Consider the following 24,869-nt stretch of genomic DNA (forward strand, 5'->3'; position numbering starts at 1 on the left):
AACTCAAAGACTGTTTTTGTTTTGTTTTGTTTTGTTTCTGAGACAGAGCCTCACTCTGTCGCCCAGGCTACAGTGCAATGGCGCGATCTCGGCTCACTATAGCCTCCGCCTCCCGGGTTCAAGTGATTCGCCTGCCTCAGCCTCCCAAGTAGCTGGGATTACAGGTGCCTGCCACCACACCCAGCTAATTTTTGTGTTTTTAGTAGAGACAGGATTTCACCATGTTGCTCAGGTTGGTCTCGGACTCCTGACCTCAGGTAATCCACCTGCTAGGCCTCCTAAAGTACTAGGATTACAGGCATGAACCACCGCGCCTGGCCTAAAACTGTTTTTTTTTTTTTTTTTTTTTTTTTTTTTTTGAGACGGAGTCTTGGTCTGTCGCCCAGGCTGGAGTGCAGCGGCACGATCTCGGCTCACTGCAAACTCCGCCTCCCAGGTTCACGCCATTCTCCTGCCTCAGCCTCCCGAGTGGCTGGGACTACAGGCGCCCGCCACCATGCCTGGCTAATTTTTTGTATTTTTAGTAGAGACAGAGTTTCTCCAAGTTAGCCAGCACGGTCTCCATCTCCTGACCTCATGATCCGCCCGCCTCGGCCTCCCAAAGTGCTGCAATTACAGGCATGAGCCACCGCGCCCGGCCCCTAAAACTGTTTTTTGAGACAGGGTCTCACTCTGTTGTCCAGGCTGGAGTGAAGTGGCACGATCATGGCTCACTCAGCCTCAGTCTCACTGGGTTCAGGTGATCCTCCTGCCTCAACCTCCCAAGTAGCTGGGACTGTGAGTGTACACCACCACGCCTAGCTGATTTTTCTATTTTCTGCAGAGACAGGGTCTCACTGCATTGCTCAGGCTGGTCTTAAACTCCTGGGCTCAAGTGATCTGCCCACCTCGGCTCCCAAAAGTACTGGGATTACAGGTGTGAACCACCATGCCCAGCCTCTAAACCTTTTAAAAAAGAAAAATATATAAAGTTTTTTTCCTCCAGGGCCAAATGGGAGCCGGCTAGACTGTGTTTCATGTTCTGACCACTCTGGATCATGTGGAAAAGGTTATAATAAAAAGTTGGAGCCATCTCCACCACTTAGCTGTGTGGCCCTAGGCAAGTGCCTTGCCCTCTCTGAGCTTCCACTTCCTTACCTGTATACCAGGTTAGATCCCTACCTGGAAGAGTTAAACAAAATAATATTTGTGGAGTGCTCAGCACAGTTCCTGGCTCATAGAGAAATGCTTAACAGCAGTGCCCAGAGGTTTAGCAGGGTCTTAGAAGGGGAGGCTGGAATGGCCCTGAGAGGCCTTGAGAGGTCCCCAAGATGCCCAGGATGACGTTTACCATCATCTGGGCAGCACAGAGATTCAGAGTTGAACAAAACAAAACAAAACAATGTTTCAGGAACAAATTTAGCCTAGTTCCTTCTATTAAGTGCCAATGCCCTTTTAAAACATGTGTAGCTTGATGTGTAACCATCACCCAGGTGAACACAGAGAACATTTTCTGCACCCCATGAGGTTATTTTGTGTTCCTTCCTAATCAATATCCACCTCCTGCCCAGGTAACCACTATTCTGACTTCTGGCACCATACATTAGTTGTGATGGCTCTTAGCATTTCGCACAAATGCATCTAAACAAAGCACAGGTAATTTAATGAAAATAAAGGCATGGCTCTTTCTTGTCTGGCAGCTTTAGGAGGCTGAAAGTCCTTTCTTGTCAAGAGAATGTCTCTCAGGCTGGACGCGGTGGCTCATGTCTGTAATCCTAGCCCTTTGGGAGGCCGAGGTGGGCGGATCACCTGAGGTCAGGAGTTTGAGACTAGCCTGACCAACGCGGAGAAACCCTATCTCTACTAAAAATAAAAAATCAGCCAGGCGCGGTGGCACATGCCTGTAATCCCAGCTACTCAGGAGGCTGAGGCAGGAGAATCGCTTGAACCCAGAAGGCTGAGGTTGTGGTGTGCTGAGATAGCGCCATTGCACTCCAGCCTGGGCAACAAAAGTGAAACTCCGTCTCAAAAAAAAAAAAAAAAAAAAGGAATGTCTCTCTAGGTGTGGCATGCTTATTTCTCTCTGTCTAACGTGTTTCCTTCTTACGTTTTCCATAAACTTATATTGATTATGTAACTTTACAAAATCATAATCGACAATAACAGGAAAGAAAGGATGCAGGAGGAATGTAGGCCTGGACTCCTTGTGATACACGGAGTAGGGCTGTCCAGTAAAATACAGGATGCCCAGTTAAATTTGAATTTTAAACAATGAATAATCTTTTAGCATAAGGATGTCCTAAATATTGCACAGCATTGGTGCTAGACAGAGAGGGGGCAATATCCCAGATCTTCTGGAACCTGTCCTTTCGGGATCCATTCCCTCTATGACCCAGAAGTGATCCAGCCACCATCCCAATACCTGAACAGTGTGATGACCACCTTCCCAGGAGGGAACTGGCTCAGGAAGCCGTCCAGCAGAATTGCCCACTGCACACCAAGCGCCAGCATGAAGAGGTTGAAGGCCACACTGCTCCAGCTGTGTCTCCGGAAACTCGAGGTGAGGAAGCCGAAGCCAATGGCCGCCATCACAGTCAGATCTCGGCCAACTGCTTGGTGGGGAGATGGCGAGAAGAAGGAGGGGGAAGCAGACGAGATTTAGGGTGGTGTGAAATTAGAGTCTTACAAAACGGCAGCTGGAAGGGACATGCGAGATCGTTTACAAGTATTTGGTCAAGTTACTTTGCCTCTTTGAGCCTCAATGTTCTCAACTGAATAATGGGGATAACATAACATGCCGTGTGGGGATAAGGTAAGGATTAGAGGAGCTAAAGCTAATTAAGCACTTAGGGCAGGGCCTGGCCCATAATGAGTGCTCAGTAAATGTGGCAATTATTCTATTATTAAACCTGATAATAAGAACAAGTGCAAAGCACACGTGCTTGATGCACATGGACAGTCAGTAAAGGTCATTGCTGCTCTTATTGCATATCAGGGCCAACCCCTTGGCCGGGCACATGAGAAAATAAGGCCACAGAAGCCAAGTGACTTGGCCCAGGACGCACAGAAAAGAGAGGGCAGAGATAGGCCCAGTGCTCTTGTTGTTGGGAACCACATAATCTTCACAGCAAACCTCCCTCCCTTTGCCGCCTGCTGCGAGGGACCTGGTGAGCTGGCTGGCAGAAAACATCAGGGCCACCTGGGTAGCCCTCACCTTTCCCAGTCTCAGACCCTGAGCAGAGGCTGCTTTGGCAGGTGAGTGGAAGAGACGCACCTGAGGGCAGGGAGGGGCCCAGCAAAGCGGAGGGTGAGCACTTTGGTTTAATTCCAGTTTTGAAAAAGGTTTAGCAGCTTGAGCTCCAGAACGAGACAAATTTGGGTTCAAATCAAGACTACCACCAGGATATAGGAGACCCCCAAGGACCTCCACGGGACCTGGGGATTTGGGGCGTGGGTGAGAAGTGGGCATTAGGAAGGATTCAACTCTTTGCACTTCTTCTGACAGCAAGGAGGGAGGTGCAGGGAATGTTTCTATCTCCTGCTTGCATCCTTAGGAATGGGGGTGTGTGGCCAGGGGACATTTTTCTACAGGGGTTCCTCTTGGGATTACTCAGCTTCCCTCAGGAGCCAAGCAGGAAATATGTATATGAAGGTGCAGTGCACATGTGGGAGCAGTGAGGCTTGTGTTCAGTTGGAGACTGCATGCCTCACTTAAGATATGCACATTCAACCTTTTATTAAACACGATTGTTAAAGTGCATCTGCCATTTTGTAGCAATGCTATATGCATAGGTTCCAGACTTACTGAAGATTCCATGAGTAGAGCAATTCTTCCATTTTCCTCTCATTTTACAGAAGTGGACCAGAGAGAGCCTGTGAGGGGCGCCCATGACCGGGCCCAGAGGAGAATTGTACATTCTAAGGAAGACCTTCAGGAAAAGTTTATGAAAGCCCCACAACTTGGAGAAAGAAAATCTAACCTGGTAGTTCAGCAGTGAACTAACTACCAGGCCCCAAAACATGCCGGCAGCAGAGCCCAGCTCTGAATGCCTGGAACTATGTCCTTGCACAGGCTAGGCTGTCTCTAGCTCTTTTTTCTCTCACCTCACTAAGTGATCTTAGGCAAGTCCATTACCCTCTTTAGGCCTCAGTTTCCCTGCCTGTAACACATAGGAGTCGGACTTGATACTCTCTAAGGCTTTTACAGCTCTGGAATATTCCAAAGAAGTTAGTGGAAGATGGGGAGAGGAGAGTTGCCTGGATAAGGGCAGAGTTGGGGCCCTAAAGATGAGGAAGTCAGACCAGGTGTGGTGGCTCACACCTGTAATCCCAGCACAATCCCAGCACTTTGGGAGGCCAAGGAAGGAGGATTGCTTGAGCTGAGGAGTTCAAGACCAGCCTAGGCAACATAGCAAGACCTTGTCTCTACAAAAAATACAAAATTAGTTGGGCGTGGTGGCGAGTGCCTGTAGTCCCAGCTACTCGGGAGGCTGAGGTGGGAGGATGGCTTGTGCCTAGAAGGTTAAGGCTGCAGTGAGCCGCGATCACACCACTACACTCCAGCAGCCTGGGCGACAAAGGGAGACTCTGTTTAAAAAAAAAAAAAAAAAAAAGGCCGGGCACAGTGGCTTATGCCTGTAATCCTAACACTTTGGGAGGCTGAGGTGGGCAGATCACTTGAAGTCAGGAGTTTGAGACCAGCCTGGCCAACATGGTGAAACCCCGTCTCTACTAAAAATATAAAATTAGCCTGGCATGGTGGCGCATGCCTGTAATCCCAGCTACTCAGGAGGCTGAGGCAGGAGAATTGCTTGAACCCAGAAGGTTGCAGTGAGCCGAGATCGCACCACTGTACTCCAGCCTGGATGACAGAGTGAGACTCTGGCTCAAAAAAAAAAAAGAGAGAGATGAGGAAGTCAGAGGATCCTGGGTGGGGGCTTTATCGGGCACAGCTGCTGCCCCTGATCCCGATTCCCTGATTCCGATTCCCTGATTCCAGGTATATGCGCTCAGGGCCTTCCTCCCCAAGGCTCTACACTGTCCCTGAGAGAGGAATTGTGCCTCAGCCAACAAGATGAAATTAGGGCAGCAGTTTCCATGAGCTGTTGACAGAGCTCATGCACCCCAAACTGGTCAGGAAATAACATTGGATTTCAGGCTTCTCCTCCCCCTGCCCCTCATCCTCCCACCTCTCCTGGGCTCCAGGCCCATTTCCACCCGTCCATTATCTGGGCTCCCGCTTCAGGGCTGGGTCCCAGCTTGGAGCATCCTCACTGGTATCAGCCTCCACCTCTCACAGTCTGCTCTGCACTCACATCAGCTGCTGGTTTGATAAGCTGATGGGCTCTAAGGTGTTCAGGGGTGATAAGAAGTGGATGTGCTACCCGGGCGCCCATGCCTGGGCCCAGAGGGGAATTGTACATTCTACGGAAAGCCTTCAGGAAAAGTTTATGAAAGCCTCATGACTTGCAGAAAGAAGTCTAACCTGGTAGTTCAGCAGCGAGAGATAAGGCAATACTCACCATCGTTGTAACAGCAGGCACACAGATAGACAGTACCCCACGTTCCAGGCACTGTTCTACGTGCCTTACAGACTTAGCCCACAACAGCCTCAGGTAGGAGGTACGATTTATTATCCCCATTTTAGAGATGAGAAAAGGGAGGCACAGAGAGGTGCTATAACTAGTCCAAGTCACAGAGCTAGTAAATGGTAGCAGGAGGATTCAAACCCTACCTACCTAGGTTTAACCATTATGCCATCCTGCCTTTCTATACAGCATATATAGCGTAACGGTGATGAACAGTGTGGGTCTCTGAATCAGGCTGTCAGTGTTCAGAGCCTGGCTCTTCCTCTGTGTCCCAGCTTCCTGAGCTGTAAAATTGAGATGAAACAATGCCACCTGCTCAGAGGATTGCCATGAGCATTGAGCTCGCTGGCTCATGCAAGTCACTTCGCCCAGCATTGGGTACGTAGTGAGTGTTAGTAACTGTTACCCCGTGCCGGCCGCTGATTAGCGGTGTGACTTTAGGCAAGACTGCTGTCCCCGAGGCCTGTTGCAAAGAGACCACTTGCAAAGAGTTCATTTGGATAACAGCACTTTGGCCTTCTGAGTCCATCCCCGTGGGCAGCTGCTTCCTCCGGTCAGCTGCCTCTGTGATTCTGGATCTGCGCCCCCTCCCACTCTTGCCCCTCCCTCTGGCCTGCAGAAACTTCAGCACCAACAGCTCTGAAGGCAGACCCAGCTTCCCTCCCCCAGGCTCTAGGGTTGACCTCCACACTGTGCTCCCACTGCTGCCTGGGAAGACCACTGCAGCCTCAGGCTGCCGCCACCTCCTCGCCCACAGTCTCTACTCTACCGGCGACTCTCACCCCTCCAGCAGCCTGGGAAGAAAAACAGAGATTTCCCAAAGGGGCAGACCAAAGCTGCAGTGTGGAAGGTGCCAGGGTTTGGAGTGTTTACATGTCACTGGGAAAACTCCTCTGTCTTCTAGTAGCCCCTCTGTCTGCCTTTGAGGAGTATGGGGTGGGGATGGGGGACTGAGTGGTATCCACAGCACAGGACCCAGGATAGTCTCCCAGTTTGGTAGCCTTAGGGAAGCTCTGCCTGGTAGGTGATTGTTACAGTAATGGCCCCCAGTGAATCACCAACTGCCAAACACGTGAATGAGGTCATCTGAGGCCATCCCACCCCAAACTGCAGATGCATGAATGACCCTGGGTGAAACTAACAGAAGAACTGCCCAGCTGAACCCAGCCCAGTTGTTGCACCACAGAATCATGATCATGAGTAAATTAAAAGGTTGCTATTTTAAGCCACTAAGTTTGGGGTGGCTGTTACTCAGCAATAGGTAATTGATACTCTCTGCTTCCCCTAAGCATATCATAGGCCCCTTAACTCCAAGCCCAGAATGAACATATCATTGTTCATTCATCCTCACAACCTGTCCCTCCCCTTCTGTCTCTCATCTCAGGAACTGGCACCTCTCTATGCCAAATCATACATCTGCAGCCAGCCTTAACTCCCCACTCTTTCCATCAAGTACAGCTGACTTTATCTCCTAAATATCTCTAGAATCTCCTCCACTGCCCCTGCCCATCTGATCTCATCACAGGTCATCCAGACCAGTAGTCATTACAGCAAAGAACACACACCCCAGAAAATGCTCAATACAATCACCAGGGTAGCTGGAAGAAAACAAGCAATTCTAGTTTTATTTAATTTTATTTAAAAAAATAAGAAATTAAAGGTTTTCGGCCAGGCGCGGTGGCTCACGCCTGTAATCCCAGCACTTTGGGAGGCCGAGGCGGGTGGATCACCTGAGGTTGGGAGTTCGAGACCAGCCTGACCAACATGGAGAAACCCCATCTCTACTAAAAATACAAAATTAGCCGGGCGTGGTGGTGCATGCCTGTAATCCCAGCTACTCGGGAGGCTGAGGCAGGAGAATTACTTGAACCTGGGAGGCGGAGGTTGCGGTAAGCCAAGATCGCACCACTGCACTCCCCTGGGCAATAAGAGCAAAACTCTGTCTCAAAAAAAAAGCTTTTGATAATAAAAGCTAATACTCTTTATGTGTGTCAATTCATTTATCCTTTCAACAACTTAATGAAACAAGTGCTATCATCCTGTGACAGAAGTTGAAACAGAGACAGAAAGAGGTTGACTAATCTACCCAAGGTCTCTAAGATACAGAGGCAAGATTTGAATCAGTCTAGCTCCAGGAATTCTCGAACTTTCATGCACAGAAGAATCACCCAGAGGGCTTGTGAAAACACAGATTGCTGGGCCCCAGGCCCAGAGCTTCTGATCGGTAGGTCTGGCCTAGGGCCTGAGAATCTGCATTTCTACTAAATTTCCAGGAGATGCTGAGGCAGCAGGTCTGGGGACCACACTTTGAGAAACATGGATCTAGGCTATTCTATCTCTAAAGGTACTTTGTGAAGTTTTCAATTCTGCAAATATTTAATATTCAGATTCACGCGGAAGCCACCCCTCACTTGCTCAGGATGTCATACAGCCTTGAGTCTCCTAGCTTTGGAAGGTGCCCTAAGGGAATATTGGTCCAATGAGAAGGATTTGATATGCATTTCTCTATATTCTTCATGTTGCAACTAATGGCAGCGTTTTATGTTTTATTTATTTCTATTTTCATTTTTTTTTGAGATGGAGTCTCGCTCAGTTGCTGAGGCTGGAGTGCAGTGGCATAATCTCAGCTCACTGAAATCTCTGCCTCCTGGGTTCACGCCATTCTCCTGCCTCAGCCTCCCAAGTAGCTGGGACTACAGGCACCCGCCACCATACCCGGCTAATTTTTTTGTATTTTTAGTAGAGATGGAGTTTCATCGTGTTAGCCAGGATGGTCTCCATCTCCAGACCTTGTGATGTGCCTGCCTCGGCCTCCCAAAGTGCTGGGATTACAGGCGTGAGCCACTGTGCCCAGCCTTTATGTTTTATTTCTATTTTTAAATTTGTTATTACAGCCTCGCTTCACCTCAAATATTTTTATTTTTTTTGAGACAAGGTCTTGCTCTGTCGCCCATGCTGGAGTGAATTGGTACAATCCCGTCCTACTGCAGCCTCAAGCTCCCAGGCTCAAGCAAGCCTCTCACCTCAGCCTACTGAGTAGCTGGGACTACAGGCATGTGCCACCACACTGGGTTAAATTTTAAAGTTTTTTTTTTTTTAGAGATGGGAGGTGGTCTCCCTATGTTTCCTAGGCTGGTCTTGAACTCCTTGGTTTAAGCGATCCTCCCCACTTGGCCTCCCTAAATGCTCAGCCAGGGTGTTTTTTTTTTTTAAATTAACTATTACAGAACTTTTAAAGCATATACGAAAACAGAGAGAACAGCACGATGACCCTACATGCCCATCTCCAAACTCTGATGATTGTCACGTGAGACCAGTCTTGTTTCTATAATCCTTCTCTACTTTTCCTTTTTTCTGGCATAAAAGCAAACCCCAGATATCATGCCATTTCAATGTGCCTCTCTAGCAGATGGAGCCTTAAAAAACAAAAACAAAAACAAAACTCACCATGCTTTTATCATACCTAACAAAATTAACAATAATTCTTGTATATCATAAGATATTCATGCTATATTCAGATTTCCTGTTTGTCTCAAAATGCCTTTTTAGAATTGGCAGGTTTGAATAATCTATTATAGTTTACCAGGACTGAATTCAATTAAGTGGATTGACAGATTAAGTTACCTAAGTTTAACTCAACAAACTTTCACAAAATGAAGTAATGGCTTAACCAACTCGTGCAGAAAAACACAGATTGGAAGCATAGAAATAATGGCAGTCAAGTGAACAAAAAGGAAAAGGCAGAGTGAAACTTCTCGTACAAGCTGTCAGTCACATTCGAGATTTAAAAAATGTCAATCTAATCAGATCTGACAAGTCAATCAAGACAATTTCAAATTATCAAGAAGACTCTGAGGAGCAAATTTTCATCCACTATCGTCAACTGTAGCAATGGACCCTGCCTGGAGATTGACACCATTATGATTAGTAATTTGAAAATATTATATATTTCATTTTGATCTCTTTCAATTTTCCTAATTTGTATGTATTTATTATAACATACAAAATATATTAACGTAGTAATACTTAAAGTGTAACATATAACCATGGTACATGCTCAAAAAATGGTGTGTACACCATCAAAAGGTTGAAGCCCTTGGGTCAATACTACACTACAGCCTCCACGCTGGTCTTGTGTCTCAAGCCATGCCCCTTTCCCTGTGCCCAACACCAGCTCTGGCATGGCGTCTGCCACGACCCAAACCCAAACTTGTCGCGCTCCTGTTTACTATCCGGACCTCAGACTGAAGCCAAACTCCGTATGCAGCCCAGTGAGTCTGCCACCCGCTGCTTCCCTCTTTATTTTTATTTATTACTATTATTTTTTTCAGACAGAGTCCCACTCTGTCACCCAGGCTGGAGTGCAGTGGCGTATTCTCAGCTCAGCAACCTCTGCCTCCTGGGTTCAAGCAATTCTCCTCCCTCAGCTTCCCAAGCAGCTGGGACTACAGGCACGTGCCACCACATCTGGCTAATTTTTGTATTTTTAGTAGAGACAGGGTTTCACCATATGGGCCAGGCTGGTCTCGAACTCCTGACCTCAGGTGATCTGCCCGCCTTGGCCTCCCAAAGTGTTTGGGATTACAGGCATGAGCCACCATGCCCAGTCCCTGCTCTCCTCTTTGTTTTTTTTGTTGTTGTTGTTTTTGTTTGGTTTTTTGAGATGAAGTCTTGCTCTGTCGCCCAGGCTGGAGTGTAATGGCCTCCCAAGTAGCTGGGATTACAGACGTGTGCCACCACACCCGGCTAGTTTTTATAATTTTAGTAGAGATGGGGTTTTGCCATGTTGGCCAGGCTGGTCTTGAACTCCTAACCTCAGGTGATTCTCCAGCCTTGGCCTCCCAAAGTGCCGGGATTACAGGTGTGAGATACCCCGCCCAGCCCCTTGCTTCTCTTTTTAGGCTCCAGGGCAATGCAATGTTAAGCCCAAGCTCAGTCTGCTCTAGCGTGTGCACACGCAACGGCACCCACTGTGCCCTCACTCGGATGACCCTCCTTTGTCCCACAGGTAATTCCTACTGAGCCTTCAAGACCTGGCTGGGCAGTCACCTCCCTCCAGAAGCCTCCCCTGACACCATCATCTCCCCTGCCTGGGTTGTGGACCCTCCTCTGAGCTTCCTTATAAAGTGAGTTTCTGAGGACATTTTGTACCTACGTTAGTAGCACCGTGCAGGGGTAAAGAACATGGACCCTAGAGTCAATCTACGGGGTTGGAATAGTGGCTGCTACACCTACTGGGTTATATGACAAATGACTCAACCCCACTGTAAAATGGGGCCATGATGCATAATGGTTAAGTGTAAGGAAACTAAATCCAGGGTGGCTAAATTTAAATATGCTGCGCTATTGCTAGCTGAGCGACCTTGGGCAAATAACTCAACATCCATATGCCTAGTTTCCTCATATGAAAACCGAAGATCATAATAGTACCCACCTCATTGGGTTGTTGTGAGGGTTTAATGTAAAGCATGTAGAATAGTGCCTGGTACATAGTAAGTGCTCATAAATATCAGCTCTAATCATCATGTGTCTGGATCCCACATTGGATGTCATACATGGTTGAATGAATGGAATGCATTGAATTGTATTGGATTGAAATGAATTAAGGTAAATTGAAATGAATTAAAATTGTGCCAGCTCTTGTTTGTCTGTCACTGAAGGCTCCTCTCTGGGCCAGCCCCTTAAATGGTATAAGGGCTTCCCTCCCTAAGTCGTACTTGTCACTGCCATGGCCCCCAGGATGACTTCTCTTTGCTTCCAGTTAACTAGCCGTTCATATCAACCTAGGAACAAGCAAGCACTCAACCAGGCTCAAGCTTCAACTTTGTCTCAGGGACATTCTTCAAGGAGGCCCTGTCCATTATCAACAACCTATCAGCCCACTGAGATGCCTGAAACTCATTTCAATATTTTTAAAAAAGCAAAGTCACACCATTGTGGACATCTGTCTTATTTACAGTTGTCTCATCACAGTCTGGGAATATTTTTAGCTGAATATAAAATAACCATCATCCTACCCTCCCCTTCAGCCATACCTTCTGGTTCTGGATTTACAGACAGCATGCAGACTTCCCAGCCCCTAAATGAGAAGAAAGCTGGGGTCGGTGGGGGTGGGGGTGGGGGGTAGCAACAGGCTGAAGCTTCCAAAAGAAAAGTAGTATAGACATGAGCAAGAGAGCTGGGCACAGTGCTTCACGCCTGTAATTCCAGCACTTTGGGAGACTGAGGCTGGAGGATCGCTTGTGTCCAGGAGTTTGAGACCAGTCTGGGAAACACAGGGAGACCCACATCTCTACCAAAAAAAAAAAAAAAAAATGAGCCAGGCATGGTGGTGCCCTCCTGTGGTCCCAGCTTCCTGGGAGGCTGAGGTGGGAAGATTGCTTGAGCCTAGGAGGTCAAGGCTGCAGTGAACCATGATCATGCCACTGCACTTCAGCCTGGGCAACAGAGTGAGACCCTGTCTCAAAAAGAAAGAAGAAATGAGCGCGAGGCCACAAAAAGGAAACAAAAACCAAAAACCCAACAACATGAAATTGCTTGCATAAGATAGCTGCACTTGTATCCCCTAAATCTATAAAAATAAAAAAATTCCTTGCCACTAAGGAGAGAGAAGGGGAAGCAGAGAAGCAGAGAATTATGAAGACCATTTGGCAGAGGGAATTTGAGGAACACCAAAGAGGACGCCTCTCACTGTGCTGAAAAATCAAGGCAGGCTTCACAGAAGAGGGCATGCCCAGGCTGCTTCTGAAGGAAAGCTTACATTGTTGGCTGAATTTCGGTGCAATCTACGGAAGAAGATGGGGGAATCTTTTTCCTTGGGATTTTTTAGAAAGGAACATCTGTGCCCCTGGAGAACCATAGGCCTCCCCTGCCCCTGCCCCTGCTATTTGCTCCTGTGACCACTTTTCCAATGAACTCTCACCTTGATAGGACGCCACGAGCCCCTTTTGATCCTCTAAGGAAGCGTCGTAGTGGGTAAAAAAATAGAAGAGGAGAATGAGAGCTGCTTCCAGTGTTAGGGCGCAGAGGGGCAGGCAGCACCGGACAGACTGCGGGTACTTAGAGCTCATCCTGTGTCCGTCTCTGTGCAGGGGTTCCACCAGCACCAGGCATCACCCCTCTCTCCAACACCTACTTGAGGGCTTGAGGGAGCGATAGGGGAGACACCCGCCAAAGGCCTTATCTCAGGCTGCAAGGCTGGTTGTGCTGGCCTGTCTATGGAGTTAACACGGAAGCAGAGGGACTATGATGGGGAGAGGAGGAAATGTATGTTTTCCAATATTGTCATTCATTCAACAAGTTGCTGTGTTCCTGTTACAGGTTCCTGCTGTGCTCAGTTTGAAAGAGGGCATTCTATTCCTTTGACAGCCAAACATAATCCTTCTTTACTCTGTACTTCAGTCATCTTCAGCATATCCTTGTAAGAAAAGCAAGGAACGGATCAATACTCTTATTTTATGAATAAGGAAACTGAAGCTCAGAAGAGGCTTTCTTTTTAAAACCTTACTACATGCCAGAGAGGGCACCCAGTGAGCTCTTAACAACAATGTATTGAATGAGAATGAATGAAAGCAAAGAATGGAGCTGAGCCCTGGGGAGGATACAGATAGGACCCACGTAGGATTGACTCCTCATAGTTACACAGTTGAAATTACTTACATTTGAATTTGTATTTAAATCTATGTGTTTCTAAGCATTTTAAAGGGGGGTGGCAGAAGAGAAAAGAGATGTGGGTTTGGCTCTAGTAAAAACCTGGAGGGGATCCTGATCCAGCCTTAGGGTGAAGTTGCTCTACCTCTGGTCACCTCCTCACAGGGCAGCCCAGGACTCTGCCTGGGGCACTACAGTGCATTTGAGGAAGGCCACCAGCCTCAGCATCCCCATCCCTCAGTACTGGACAGTCCAGTCCCCTGGCATGAGCTTTAGGGGGCTTGGGACTTAGTTCTAACCCTGCAGCCAACTTCCCCTGTGCTCCCATCCATGTGCCTGGCAGAAGGTCTCGTACATGGTAAGTGTCAAGGAAGGAAGGAAGAGAGAGAGGGATGTAGGGAGGGAGGAAGGGATGAAAGAGGAAGAAAAGAAGGAAGGAATTGGAGTTTCCTTATTTTCTACAATGGCCCGAGCCACTGGCCACTGAGTGTAAACCGAATGTGTGGAGCCCCAGAGAATAAAGCCAGGGCCAGGAGCTGCAGGGAGGTGGAAAGTGGATACTTTATTGACCATTACAGTTGTCCACTGAAATACTCTGAGGTAGTGAGCACCCTGTCACTAGAGGAATGCAGAAATGTCTTGAAAACAATTCCTATGTAGATCAGAGGAGATTTGAATCACCCAGTCGAATCCTGTCATTTTGTTTTTAGACCAAGAAACCAAGACCCAGAGAGGTCATACCTAAGGTCATCTAGTCACTTGGCATCGGTCACTTCTTGCTCAGTGCAGCTTTATTTACAGAAGGAAAAAACTGAGACTAACCTAAATGTCCACTAGCAGGGGGTTGGTTAAGAAAACTACAGGACATGAAACTTGCTACCAATATGATGGTTCTGAACATATGCAGGAAAAGCAAGAGGAAAACGCTTTTATCAAAACTGACACAGAGGATAGACTGTTTAGTGAAAAAGCAAGTTATATAATAGCATGTACAATATATTCCCACTCTTATAAAATAATATGTTAGCACACGCATAGAAAAAAGTTGGCTGCAAACCACTAAAACATTGGTTAATTTTGCTTTATACATTTTCAGAGTTAACTGTTATTAAGTACTTGCTAGGCACCATTCTAAGCACTTTACATATATGAACTTAGTTCATGACACTGGGATGGGTACTATTAGGCTTTTATTACAAATGAGTAAACTGAGGCACAGAAAAACTAAGTGACTTGCTCAAGGTCACAGGGCTAGTAAGTAGTAGAGCTGGGATTTAAACCCTGGCAGCCTAACTTCAGGACCTGGGTGTTTGACCACTTAACTGTAGCCTAGATCAGGGGTCCCCAACCTTTTTGGCACCAGGGACGGGTTTTGTAGAAGACAATTTTTCCATGGACCGGGGTGAGGTTGGAGGGATGGTTTGGGGATGAAACTGTTCCACCTCAGATCATCAGGCATTAGTCAGATTCTCCTAAGGAGCACGCAACCTAGATCCCTCTCATGCGTGGTTCCCAATAGGGTTTGTGCCCCTATGAGAATCTAATGCGGCTGCTGATGTGACAGGAGGCGGAGCTCAGGCGGTAGTGCTCGCTGGCCTACCCCTCATGCTGTGCGGTCAGGTTCCTAACGGGCCACAGCCTGGGGGTTGGGGACCCCCAGCCTAGATTACTTCTAAGTCTTCTTCCAATTCTAAAAGTCTAGGAACATGGGCTTCTAAGCCCTCTGCTACCCCAACAGCAATTAAGGGGGAGGGTACCCCAATCCCCAGAGGTCAGAAGTCTCCATTCCTCTCACAATTACCTCCTGGTTCTCATTTCTGCTCTATTTCTGGCAGTCAGTACTTCTTATAAACTGGGTTTCCTGAGAAGGAACTCCCCTGTGCAGTGGGATAAAGGGATGTGACCTCTGCTAACCTGGGCCCAGTACAAGCTCTGTAAACCAGGCAGCCAACTGCACCTACCTGCCCGAGGGCACCAGATGTCAGCAAGATGAACACTAAAGATTTCCAGGCAATGCCAACCCCAGACCTGACGGGCATGTTTACCAGCTGGCAAACAGCGTGGGTGGTGGTTGGTTCCAAGGCACTCCAAATCCCTGTGCGTCCTGATCCTGCCCCAGTAAGGAAGCAGCAGGGACTGAGTGCTTGACAAGAGGATCCCGCTCCTCGCAGAACAGAAATGCTTTCATTAAAAAAGGGAGGTATCCTCTTTCCGCCATCTTTCCGCGCCGCCACAATAGTGCGCATGAATGTCCTGGCAGATGCTCTCAAGAGCATCAACAATGCCGAAAAGAGAGGCAAATGCCAGGTGCTTATTAGGCCATGCTCCAAAGTCATCGTCCGGTTTCTCACTGTGATGATGAAGCATGGTTACATTGGTGAATTTGAAATCATTGATGACCACAGAGCTGGGAAAATTGTTGTGAACCTCACAGGCAGGCTAAACAAGTGTGGGGTGATCAGCCCCAGATTTGACGTGCAACTCAAAGACCTGGAAAAATGGCAGAATAATCTGCTTCCATCCCGCCAGTTTGGTTTCATTGTACTGACAACCTCAGCTGGCGTCATGGACCATGAAGAAGCAAGACGAAAACACACAGGAGGGAAAATCCTGGGATTCTTTTTCTAGGGATGTAATACATATATTTACAAATAAAATGCCTCATGGACAAAAAAAAAAAAAAAGGGAGGTATCCCTGCAGTTGGCCTCTCCCGACAGATTTGTCAAAAGCAGAGTTTTTGCTCTTCCCCTCTGACTCTTATAAAAGGCCCCATTTTCTGACTACATTTCCTGATATTCTGTCTTTAAATCTTCAAGGCAGGTCACCTGCTACAGAAAGCACAAGGGATCTAGGATAGATAAGTCAAAAACCAAATACAGTAAAATGTTAATTGTTGATTCTAGCTGTGAGATGTATGGCTTTTCACCGTACAAGTCTTTCAACTTTTTGTGGTAGACGTTTGAAATTTTTCATAATAAAATGCTGGGAAAAAAGCACTCTATGCACCTGCTGTTCTCTCTGTGTGAAACACTCCTCCTACCAGATACAGATGGCCTCCGACGTACGATGGTTTGACTTAACGCTTTTCAACTTTATGATGGCGCGAAAGCAACACACACGCAGTGGAAGCCGCGCTTAGAGTTCCCATCCCACCACTCCGTCTTTCACTTTCCATACAGTACTCAGTACATTACATGAGATATTCAATACTTTATCATAAAATAGGCTTTGTGTTAGATGATTTTGCCCAACCGTAGGCTAATGTAAGTGTTCTAAGCATGTTTAAGGTAGGTGACACTAAGCTATGATGTTCCGTAGGTTAGGTGTATTAAATGCATTTTTGACTTACAATATTTCCTACTTACCATGGCTTTATCAGGACAAAACCCCATCGAAAGTCAAGGAACAAGTGTACTGGCTTGCTCCCCACCTCACCTCCCTGGATCTGTACTCCACCATCCCCTTCTCAGGAAAGTTTTCCCTGACTGCCCTATTTTTTTTTTTTTTTTTTTTTTGAGATGAAGTTTTGCTCTTGTTGCCCAGGCTGGACTGCAATGGCACAATCTCGGCTCACTGCAACCTCCACCTCCCAGGTTCAAGCGATTCTCCCGCCTCAGCCTCCGGAGTAGCTGGGATTATAGGCGCGTGATACCACACCCGGCTAGTTTTTGTATTTTTAGTAGAGACAGGATTTCACCACGTTGGGAGGCTGGTCTTGAACTCCTGACCTCAAGTGATCCACCCACCTCAACCTCCCAAAGTGCTGGGATTATAGGTGTGAGCCACTGTGCCCAGCCTCTGACTGCCCTATTTAAAAGGACAGCATCAACTCCCCTTTCTTCTCCCCTTGACAAGGGTTCCTTGTGTTCCCCTTTTAGTTTCCTTCACAGCACTTACTAGCATCTGACGAGGTCTATATTTTTACTTGTGTATTTAGGTTTTTTTTTTTAGACGGAGTACTCTGTCACCCAGGCTGGAATACAGTGGCACGATCTCGGCTCATTGCAACTTCTGCCTTTTAGGTTCAAGCGATTCTCCTTCCTCAGCCTCCCAAGTAGCTGGGACTACAGGCATGAGCCACCACACCGCGCTAGTTTTTGTATTTTTAGTAGTGACAGGGTTTCACCACGTTGGCTAGTCTGGTCTCGAACTCCTGACCTCAGGTGATTTGCCCACCTTGGCCTCGCAAAGTACTGGAATTACAGGCTTGAGCCACTGCTCCCGGCCATGTATTTGTTCATTATTTGCTTTCCCCTGTGAGAATCTGAGCAACATGAAGACAGGGACTTTTGACTGCTGTGGTTGCTGTTGTATTCTCAGCACCAGGGAAGTCCATAGTAGGTGCTCAATAAATATTTGTTGGCTGAATAACAGCTACCATTTCTGGATTGCCAAGCACGGAACCACTCTTTTTGCATATGTTATTTCATCGGATCTTCAGACACCCGGATTCAGCAGTACCACTCCCGCGGCTCAGTCGCGCATGCGGACACGGGGCGGAGGGCGGGGCGCCGGGTCCGGAGGGCGGGGCGCCGGGTCCGGAGGGCGGGGCGCCGGGTCCGGAGGGCGGGGCGCCGGGTCCGGAGGGCGGGGCGCCGGGTCCGGAGGGAGCCACGCCCACGACGCCAACGCGTCTGCGCATGCCCGGGCGCTGGGCTCAGGGGCTTTCCGCCGCTCTGGGTTCACAGCTGGACGTCGGAAGTGCTAGTTTGGAGTACACCCTTTGAGAGTATGCGTGAGAAGTTGCTCTGTGTGCTGAGCTTTCTAAAGGAAGGCGTCCGTTGGCCTTTGTACCTGTCTTGAGTGAGGTGACGCGTGTTTTCTAGTACTGGGGTCGGCCCCGCAGCCGTCTCAGGTGTGGGTGGCAGGAAGAGTGCCGGGTCCCGCGTGGTGCAAAAGGTGGGTTCAGGTTTGCGGCCACACAGCGCTACTCAGGACTTTTTAGTGTTGTTTATTTTCTCCGTGCCTGTTCCCGCCCCCGCAGCTCCACCTCTGGGAGAGGGGCGGGTTCAGCTCCAGGAGGCGGGGACTTCCCGGCTTGGCGTGGCTGGGGTGTCCCGTGGACCCCAGTCTCGGCTCGGTGACCCACTTATGGGACTTGGCCTTTCTTTGCTGTTTGTTTAAGGCAGGGTTTGTCAGCCTGGGCACTGCTGAGGTTTTGGGCCGGCTAATTCTGTCTGGGTTGGGGAGGGTGCTGTCCCGTGCTTCGCAGGTTGTGTAGCTGCATCGCCCGCCTCTACCCGGTGGATGCAAGTAGCAGCCCCAGTGAACCAAAAATGCCCCCAGACTTTGCCAAATATCCCCTCCCGGGGAAGATCGCCTCGCTTGAGAACCACTGTTGGAGGAGAGCCTGGGTTTTCGGGAGGTAACCGTTTACAAAGGGGAGAACGGTAAGAAGCCGGAAGCAACGATGACTTAGCTACGTGAAAGACTTGTGGCCAGGCTCGCCCCTCTTCTAGAAGCCGTCAGTTTGGGTCTCGCGTCTGGAATCACCGTCAAGGAGTTAGATCCAGCCCCGGAGAGGGAGCAGGGTCGAGGTCTCCTTGCAGAAGGCGCCACCGCAGGAAGCACAGGCGCAACGTGCGGTCTCCCTAGCGGAGGCGCTCGCTATCCTGCAGCCGCCGGTCCGGGAGGTGCTCGGTAGCCCTCCTTGGTGCCTGTCCGGTAGCTGGTCACTCTCGGGGGAAGGTCGTGTGCAGAAATGCACATGCGATCACACAGAGACGGCGTTGCTGCGGCTTTGACCCGATGGTGCACCCGAAAGAACACAGAGGGTGGAGGGGGAGATCCAGGAAGTGGTCGCGGAGCAGAACCCCCTTTCACTTCAGTCAAAAAGGTGGGTCAATTGTCGTTAAGAGATAACGCACAGGTTCATCTGATTGACATGTACGGCGGCAGTATATGAGTGGGATGGGAACCAAGGTGACTGTTGTTTCCTTTGATGGATGAAACTTATATCCCTTTGGGGTTTTTTGTTTGTTTTTGGCGGGGCATTAGCCGATTAGTAGATAAAACTGCATGATACAATCTATAGCCTATTTTTAAATGAACACGTTCTTACCACTCAGGAGGTTTATCGTGATTGTTTAATGTCTCAGGGTGGAGGAATCTAGTGCAGGCAGTTCTTAATGAAACTTTTTAAATTCCCGTTAGTGACTTAACATTAGTTTACTAGCTCTGAGCAGCTTTAAACAAACATCCTCTTTTAATAGCTAATGACTGCTAACTCCTTTCTCTTTGCGTTTTTTGCCCCTACCCTTTTTTCTCTTTTCTGGCCTTAACATGATTGTCAAATATTTATAAATATGAGTGAGCATCTTTATATTACTCTTATTAATAAGATACATGCTTAATTTGTCATTCTTTACCTTTTTGGGACTTAATGAATGTTTGTCTTTTGTAGATAAAATGGAGCTGCTAGAAATAGCAAAAGCCAGCCACCCATATTAACCCCTCCATTTTCCCTATAATTAATGGCTTTCATTATTGTGGTATATTTGTTACAATTACTGGACTAATATGATACATTATTATTAACTGACATCCACATTTTATTCAGATTTCTTTAGTTTTTTGCCTAATGTCTTTTTCTGTTCCAGGATCCCCTCCGGAATACCACATTACAGTTAATTGTTATGTCTCCTTAGTCTCCCCTTGGCTGTGTCAGTTTCACATCCTTTCTTTGTTTTTGATGATATAGATGTGAAGAGTACTAGCCAGGAATATTATAGGTATTGGTTTTTTTAAATGTATGTGTCATTTCATGATTAAAAATCAGTTGCGGCCAGGTGTGGTGGCTCAGCACTTTGGGAGGCTAAGGTGGGAGGATTGCTTGAGGCCAGGAGTTCAAGACCAGCCTGGCCAATGTGGCAAAACCCCGTCTCTACTAAAAATACAAAAAATATGGCTGGGCACAGTGGCACACACCTGTAATCCCAACTACTCGGGAGGCTGAAGCACAAGGGTCGTTTGAACCTGGGGGGTGGAGGTTGTAGTGAGCCAAGATTGTGCCACTGCATTCTAGTCTAGGCAACAGGTGAGACTCTGTCTCAAAAAAAAAAAAAGTGTGGATTACAGTATCTGTTGGGCCTAGTATCATAAAACACATACACATGCATGTGCACACACAAACCTCCAGGCTATCACTTCAGTGCCAGCCAGCAGCATTTCTTACTCTAACCACTGCAACTGTGTCCCTGCTTCATCTTGGGGCTTCATTCTCATATATTTTCTTCACACAGCAGCCACAGAGGAGCTTTTACAATGTAAACCAGAGTCTATTATTTCTGTTCTCCAACTACTTCAGTGGCTAAATTGGTACCAGTAGAGTGGGGTGCTGCTGTAGATACTCAAAAATGGGTACGTGACTTTGGAACTGGGTAACAGGCAGGGTTTGGAACAGTTTGGAGGGCTCAGAAGAAGACAGGCAAATGTGGGAAAGTTTGGAACTTCCTAGAGACTTGTTGAATGGCTTTGCCCAAAATGCTGATAGCACTGTGGACAATAAAGTCCATAGGCTGAGGTGGTCTCAGATGGAAATGAGGAACTTGTAGGGAACTGGAGCAAAGGTGACTCTTGTTATGTTTTAGCAAAGATGCTGGCGGCATTTTGCCCCTGCACGAGATATTTGTAGAACTTTGAACTTCAGAGAGATGATTTAGAGTATCTGGCAGGAGAAATTTCTAAGCAGCAAAGCATTCAAGAGGTGACTTGGGTGCTGTTAAAGACATTCAGTTTTATAAGGGAAGCAGAGCATAAAAGTTTGGAAAATTTGCAGCCTGACAATGTGATAGAAAAGAAAAATTCCCATTTTCTGAGGAGAAATTCAAGCTGACTGCAGAAATTTGCATGAGTAACAGGAGCCAAATGCGAATTCCCAAGACAATGAGGAAAATGTCTCCAGGGCATGTCAGAGGTCTTTATGGCAACCCCTCCCATCACAGGCCCAAAGGTATCAGGAAAAAATGGTTTTGTTGGCCAGGCCCGGGGTCCTCATGCTGTGTGCAGCCTAGGGACTTGGTGCCCTGCATCCCAGCCACTCCCAACCATGACTGACAGGAGGCAAGGTAGAGCTTGGGCTGTAGCTTCGGGGAGTGCAAGCCCCACGCCTTGACAGCTTCCATGTGGTGTTGAGACTGCGAGTACACAGAAGTCAAGAATTGGGGTTTGGACACCTTCGCCTAGATTAAAGAGGATGTGCGGAAATGCCTGGATGCCCAGGCAGAAGTTTGCTGCAGGGGCAGGGCCCTCATGGAGATCCTCTGCCAGGGCAGTGCAGAAGGGAAATGTGGGGTCAGAGACCCCACACAGAGTCCCTACTGGGGCACCACCTAGTGGAGCTGTGAGAAGAGGTCCTCCAGACCCCAGAATGGTAGATCCACCGACAGCTTGCACCATGTACCTGGAAAAGCTGCAGACACTCAATGCCAGCCCATGAAAGCAGCTGAGAGGGAGGCTGTACCCTGCAAAGGTACAGGGGCAGAGCTGCCCAAGACCATGGGAACCCACCCCTTCCATCTGCGTGACCTGGATGTGAGATGTGGAGTCAAAGGAGATCATTTTGGAGCTTTAAGATTTGACTGCCCCACTGGATTTTGGACTCTCATGGGCCTGTAGCCTCTTTGTTTTGACCAATTTATCCCATTTGGAATGGCTGTATTTACCCAATGTCTGTACCCCCATTGTATCTAGGAAGTAACTAACTTGCTTTGGATTATATAGGCTCATAAATGGAAAGGACCTGCCTTGTCTCAGATGAGACATTAGACTGTGGACTTTTGAGTTAATGCTGAAATCATTTAAGACTCTGAGGGACTGTTGGGATGGTGTGATTGGTTTTGAAATGTGAGGATATGAAATTTGAGAGGGGCCATGGGGGGAATGATAGGGTTTGGTTGTGTCCCCACCCAAATCTCATCCTGAATTCCCATGTGTTGTGGGAGGGACCCAGTGGGAGGTAACTGAATCATGGGGACAGGTCTTTCCTGTGCTGTTTTTGGGATAGTGAATAAGTCTAACAGGATCTGATGGCTCTATAAGGGGGAGTTTCTCTGCACAAGCTGTCTTTGTCTTTGCCTGCCATCCACGTAAGACGTGACTTGCTCCTCATTGCCTTTTGCCATGATTGTGAGGCCTCCCCAGCCATGTGGAACTGTAAGTCCATTAAACCTCTCTTTCTTTTGTAAATTGCCTAGTCTCGGGTTTGTGAACAGACTAATACAATGGCTTTTCACCTTGCAGAATAAAATCCTATGAGATCCTCATGCTCTAGCTCCTGGCCAGGCTACCTCCTCAGGAGTTAGATCACTTATCCCTCTCTCCCTGGCCCACCCTTCTCTGTCACATGGCTTCTTTGCTGACCCTGATACACACCACACTTGTCTTCTCTACCTGGAAGTTGTATTCCCCATACCCACATGGCTCACTTCTTCACTTCATTCAAGTCTCTGCTCAGATATTAACCTCTTCAGAGAGCCCTTCCTTCACACACTGTCTTGCATAGCAGCCTCCCCTACAAGTTGTCTTCTTTCTCCTTAACTTTTGTGATGGTTAATTTTAGGTGTCAGCTTGACTGGATTAAAGAATACCTAGAGAACTGGAAAGGCATTATTTGTTAGTGTGTCTGTGAGGGTATTTCCAGAAGAGATTGATATATGACTGAATGGACTAAGAGGGAACCATCCGCCCTCAACGTGCAGTTGGCTTGAAACAAAAACGGAAGAAAGGCAAATTGGTCTTACTGTCTTGGAGGTAGAATACACGCTTCCATTCCTGCCCTTGGATTTCAGGATCCCAGGCTGTTGGGTCTCAGGACTCCAGGACCTACACCAGCCTTTCTGTCACCGCTGGGGTTCTAAGGCCTTTGGGCTAAGAATTATATCATCAGCTTTCCTGATTCTGAGGCTTTGGGACTTGGACTGAGCCATGCTACCAGTATCCCTGGGTCTCCAGCTTGCAGACAATCTGTTGTGGGACTTCTCAGCCTCTGTAATCATGTGAGTCCTTTCTAACTCATAAACCCTCTCTTATATATCTATGTATCCGATTGGCTGTGTCTCTTTGGCAAACCCTGACTATGTATACTTTTGTTTGAATTCAAAGTATTTATCCCTACCTGATATTGCATCCTATATCTGTTTGTTTTCTGTTTCTTCCATTAGAATACAAGTTTCATGAGGACAGGGACTTTATCCATTTGTTTACTGCTGTATCTTAGGCTCAAAGTTGGCACTCAATAAATATTGGTTAAATAAGTGAATTACAAGCAGGTTGGATTATTAGGTAATATGGCTCACAGTGTGGGACTCCTGAACTCCAAGATGTCTTTGAAAGTAGCCATTTTTAAAATTTCTAATGGTTTAGTCAGACTACAGATTACTTAATAACAGGGACTATAGTTGATTCATGGATATATCCCCAGAATCAGGAATAGTTTCTAGAATACACTTGAGTGCTCAATAGACATAGCTATTATAGTTAATTGAAATGGAATTGGCAATGTGGGAAATAAGAAGTCACATTTTTGGCCAGGCACAGTGGCTCACACCTGTAATCCCAGCACTTTGGGAGGCCAAGGCAGGAGGATCACTTGAGGTCAGGAGTTCGGGACCATCCTGGCCAACATGGTGAAACCCCATTTCTACTAAAAATACAAAAAGTAGCTAGGTGTGGTGGCGTGTGCTTGTGATCCCAGCTACACGGGAGGCAGAGGTGGGAGAATCGCTTGAACATGGTAGAGGTTGCAGTGAGCCAAAATCATAGCACTGCACTCCAGGCTGGGCAACAGAGCAAGACTCCATCTCAAAAAAAAAAGAGAAATCTGCTGGGCGTGATGGCTCATGCCTGTAATCCCAGCACTTTGGGAGGCTGAGGCAGGTGGATCATGAGGTCAGGAGATTGAGACCATCCTGGCTAACATGGTGAAACCCCGTCTCTACTAAAAATACAAAAAATTAGCTGGGCATGGTGGCAGATGCCTGTAGTCCCAGCTACTCGGGAGATTGAGGCAGGAGAATGGCATGAACCCGGGAGGTGGAGGTTGCAGTGAGCCGAGATTGCACCACTGCACTCCAGCCTGGGTGACAGAGCGAGACTGTCTGAAAAAAAAAAAAAAAGAAATCACATTTTTCTCAGAGCAAAGTCTTTGTGATAGTAAATCTGGATAAAGGCAGTGGAACACTGAGGACGTTCATGCATAGGACAGTAATCACGAAATTATCTTTGTATATATTGTCCATTAATGACTACTGCTATTTACTGAATTGATCTCCCTCAGATTCATATTTTGAAGCCCTAACCCCTAAAGTGACTATATTTGGAAATAGGTGCTTTAAAGAAATAATAGTTAAGGTCAAATGAGGTCATGAGGGTGGAGCCCTAATCTAATAGGACTGGTGTCCTTATAAGAAGAGGAAGAGGCCGGGTGCGGTGGCTCACGCCTGTAATCCTAGCACTTTGGGAGGCCGAGGCAGGCAGATGACAAGGTCAGGAGTTGGAGACCAGCCTGGCCAATATGGTGAAACCCTGTCTGTACTAAAAATACAAAAATTAGCCAGGCATGATGGCGGGCACCTGTAGTCCCAGCCACTTGGGAGGCTGAGGCAGGAGAATTGCTTGAACCTGGGAGGCAGAGGTTGCAGTGAGCTGAGATC

At 47.6% G+C, this 24,869-nt stretch overlaps 2 protein-coding genes across 8 annotated transcripts in view; one reads left to right on the forward strand and one right to left on the reverse strand.

Moving 5' to 3' along the window:
• The window catches only part of LOC456645 (rhesus-like protein), a 57,374-nt gene extending 44,588 nt beyond the window's left edge, over positions 1-12,786 (reverse strand). Inside the window, exons 1-2 of one of the 7 annotated variants that reach the window (XM_054680760.2) lie at positions 12,490-12,778; positions 2,402-2,588 (exon numbers count right to left, since the gene is read on the reverse strand). In XM_054680760.2, coding sequence (XP_054536735.1) covers positions 2,402-2,588; positions 12,490-12,637 — 335 coding nt within the window. In that variant the 5' untranslated portion in view covers positions 12,638-12,778. 7 annotated transcript variants of the gene reach the window in all.
• Positions 12,787-15,403: 2,617 nt separating this feature from the next.
• On the forward strand, positions 15,404-15,912 carry LOC112209447 (small ribosomal subunit protein uS8-like). Its single transcript, XM_054664003.2, has one exon. It carries the CDS (start codon positions 15,462-15,464, stop codon positions 15,843-15,845), a length of 384 nt encoding a protein of 127 aa, XP_054519978.1. The 5' UTR covers positions 15,404-15,461; the 3' UTR covers positions 15,846-15,912.
• Positions 15,913-24,869: the final 8,957 nt, after the last annotated feature.

Source organism: Pan troglodytes, chromosome 1, assembly GCF_028858775.2.
Source record: "Pan troglodytes isolate AG18354 chromosome 1, NHGRI_mPanTro3-v2.0_pri, whole genome shotgun sequence".
In the NCBI taxonomy this organism is placed as follows: Eukaryota; Metazoa; Chordata; class Mammalia; order Primates; family Hominidae; genus Pan; species Pan troglodytes.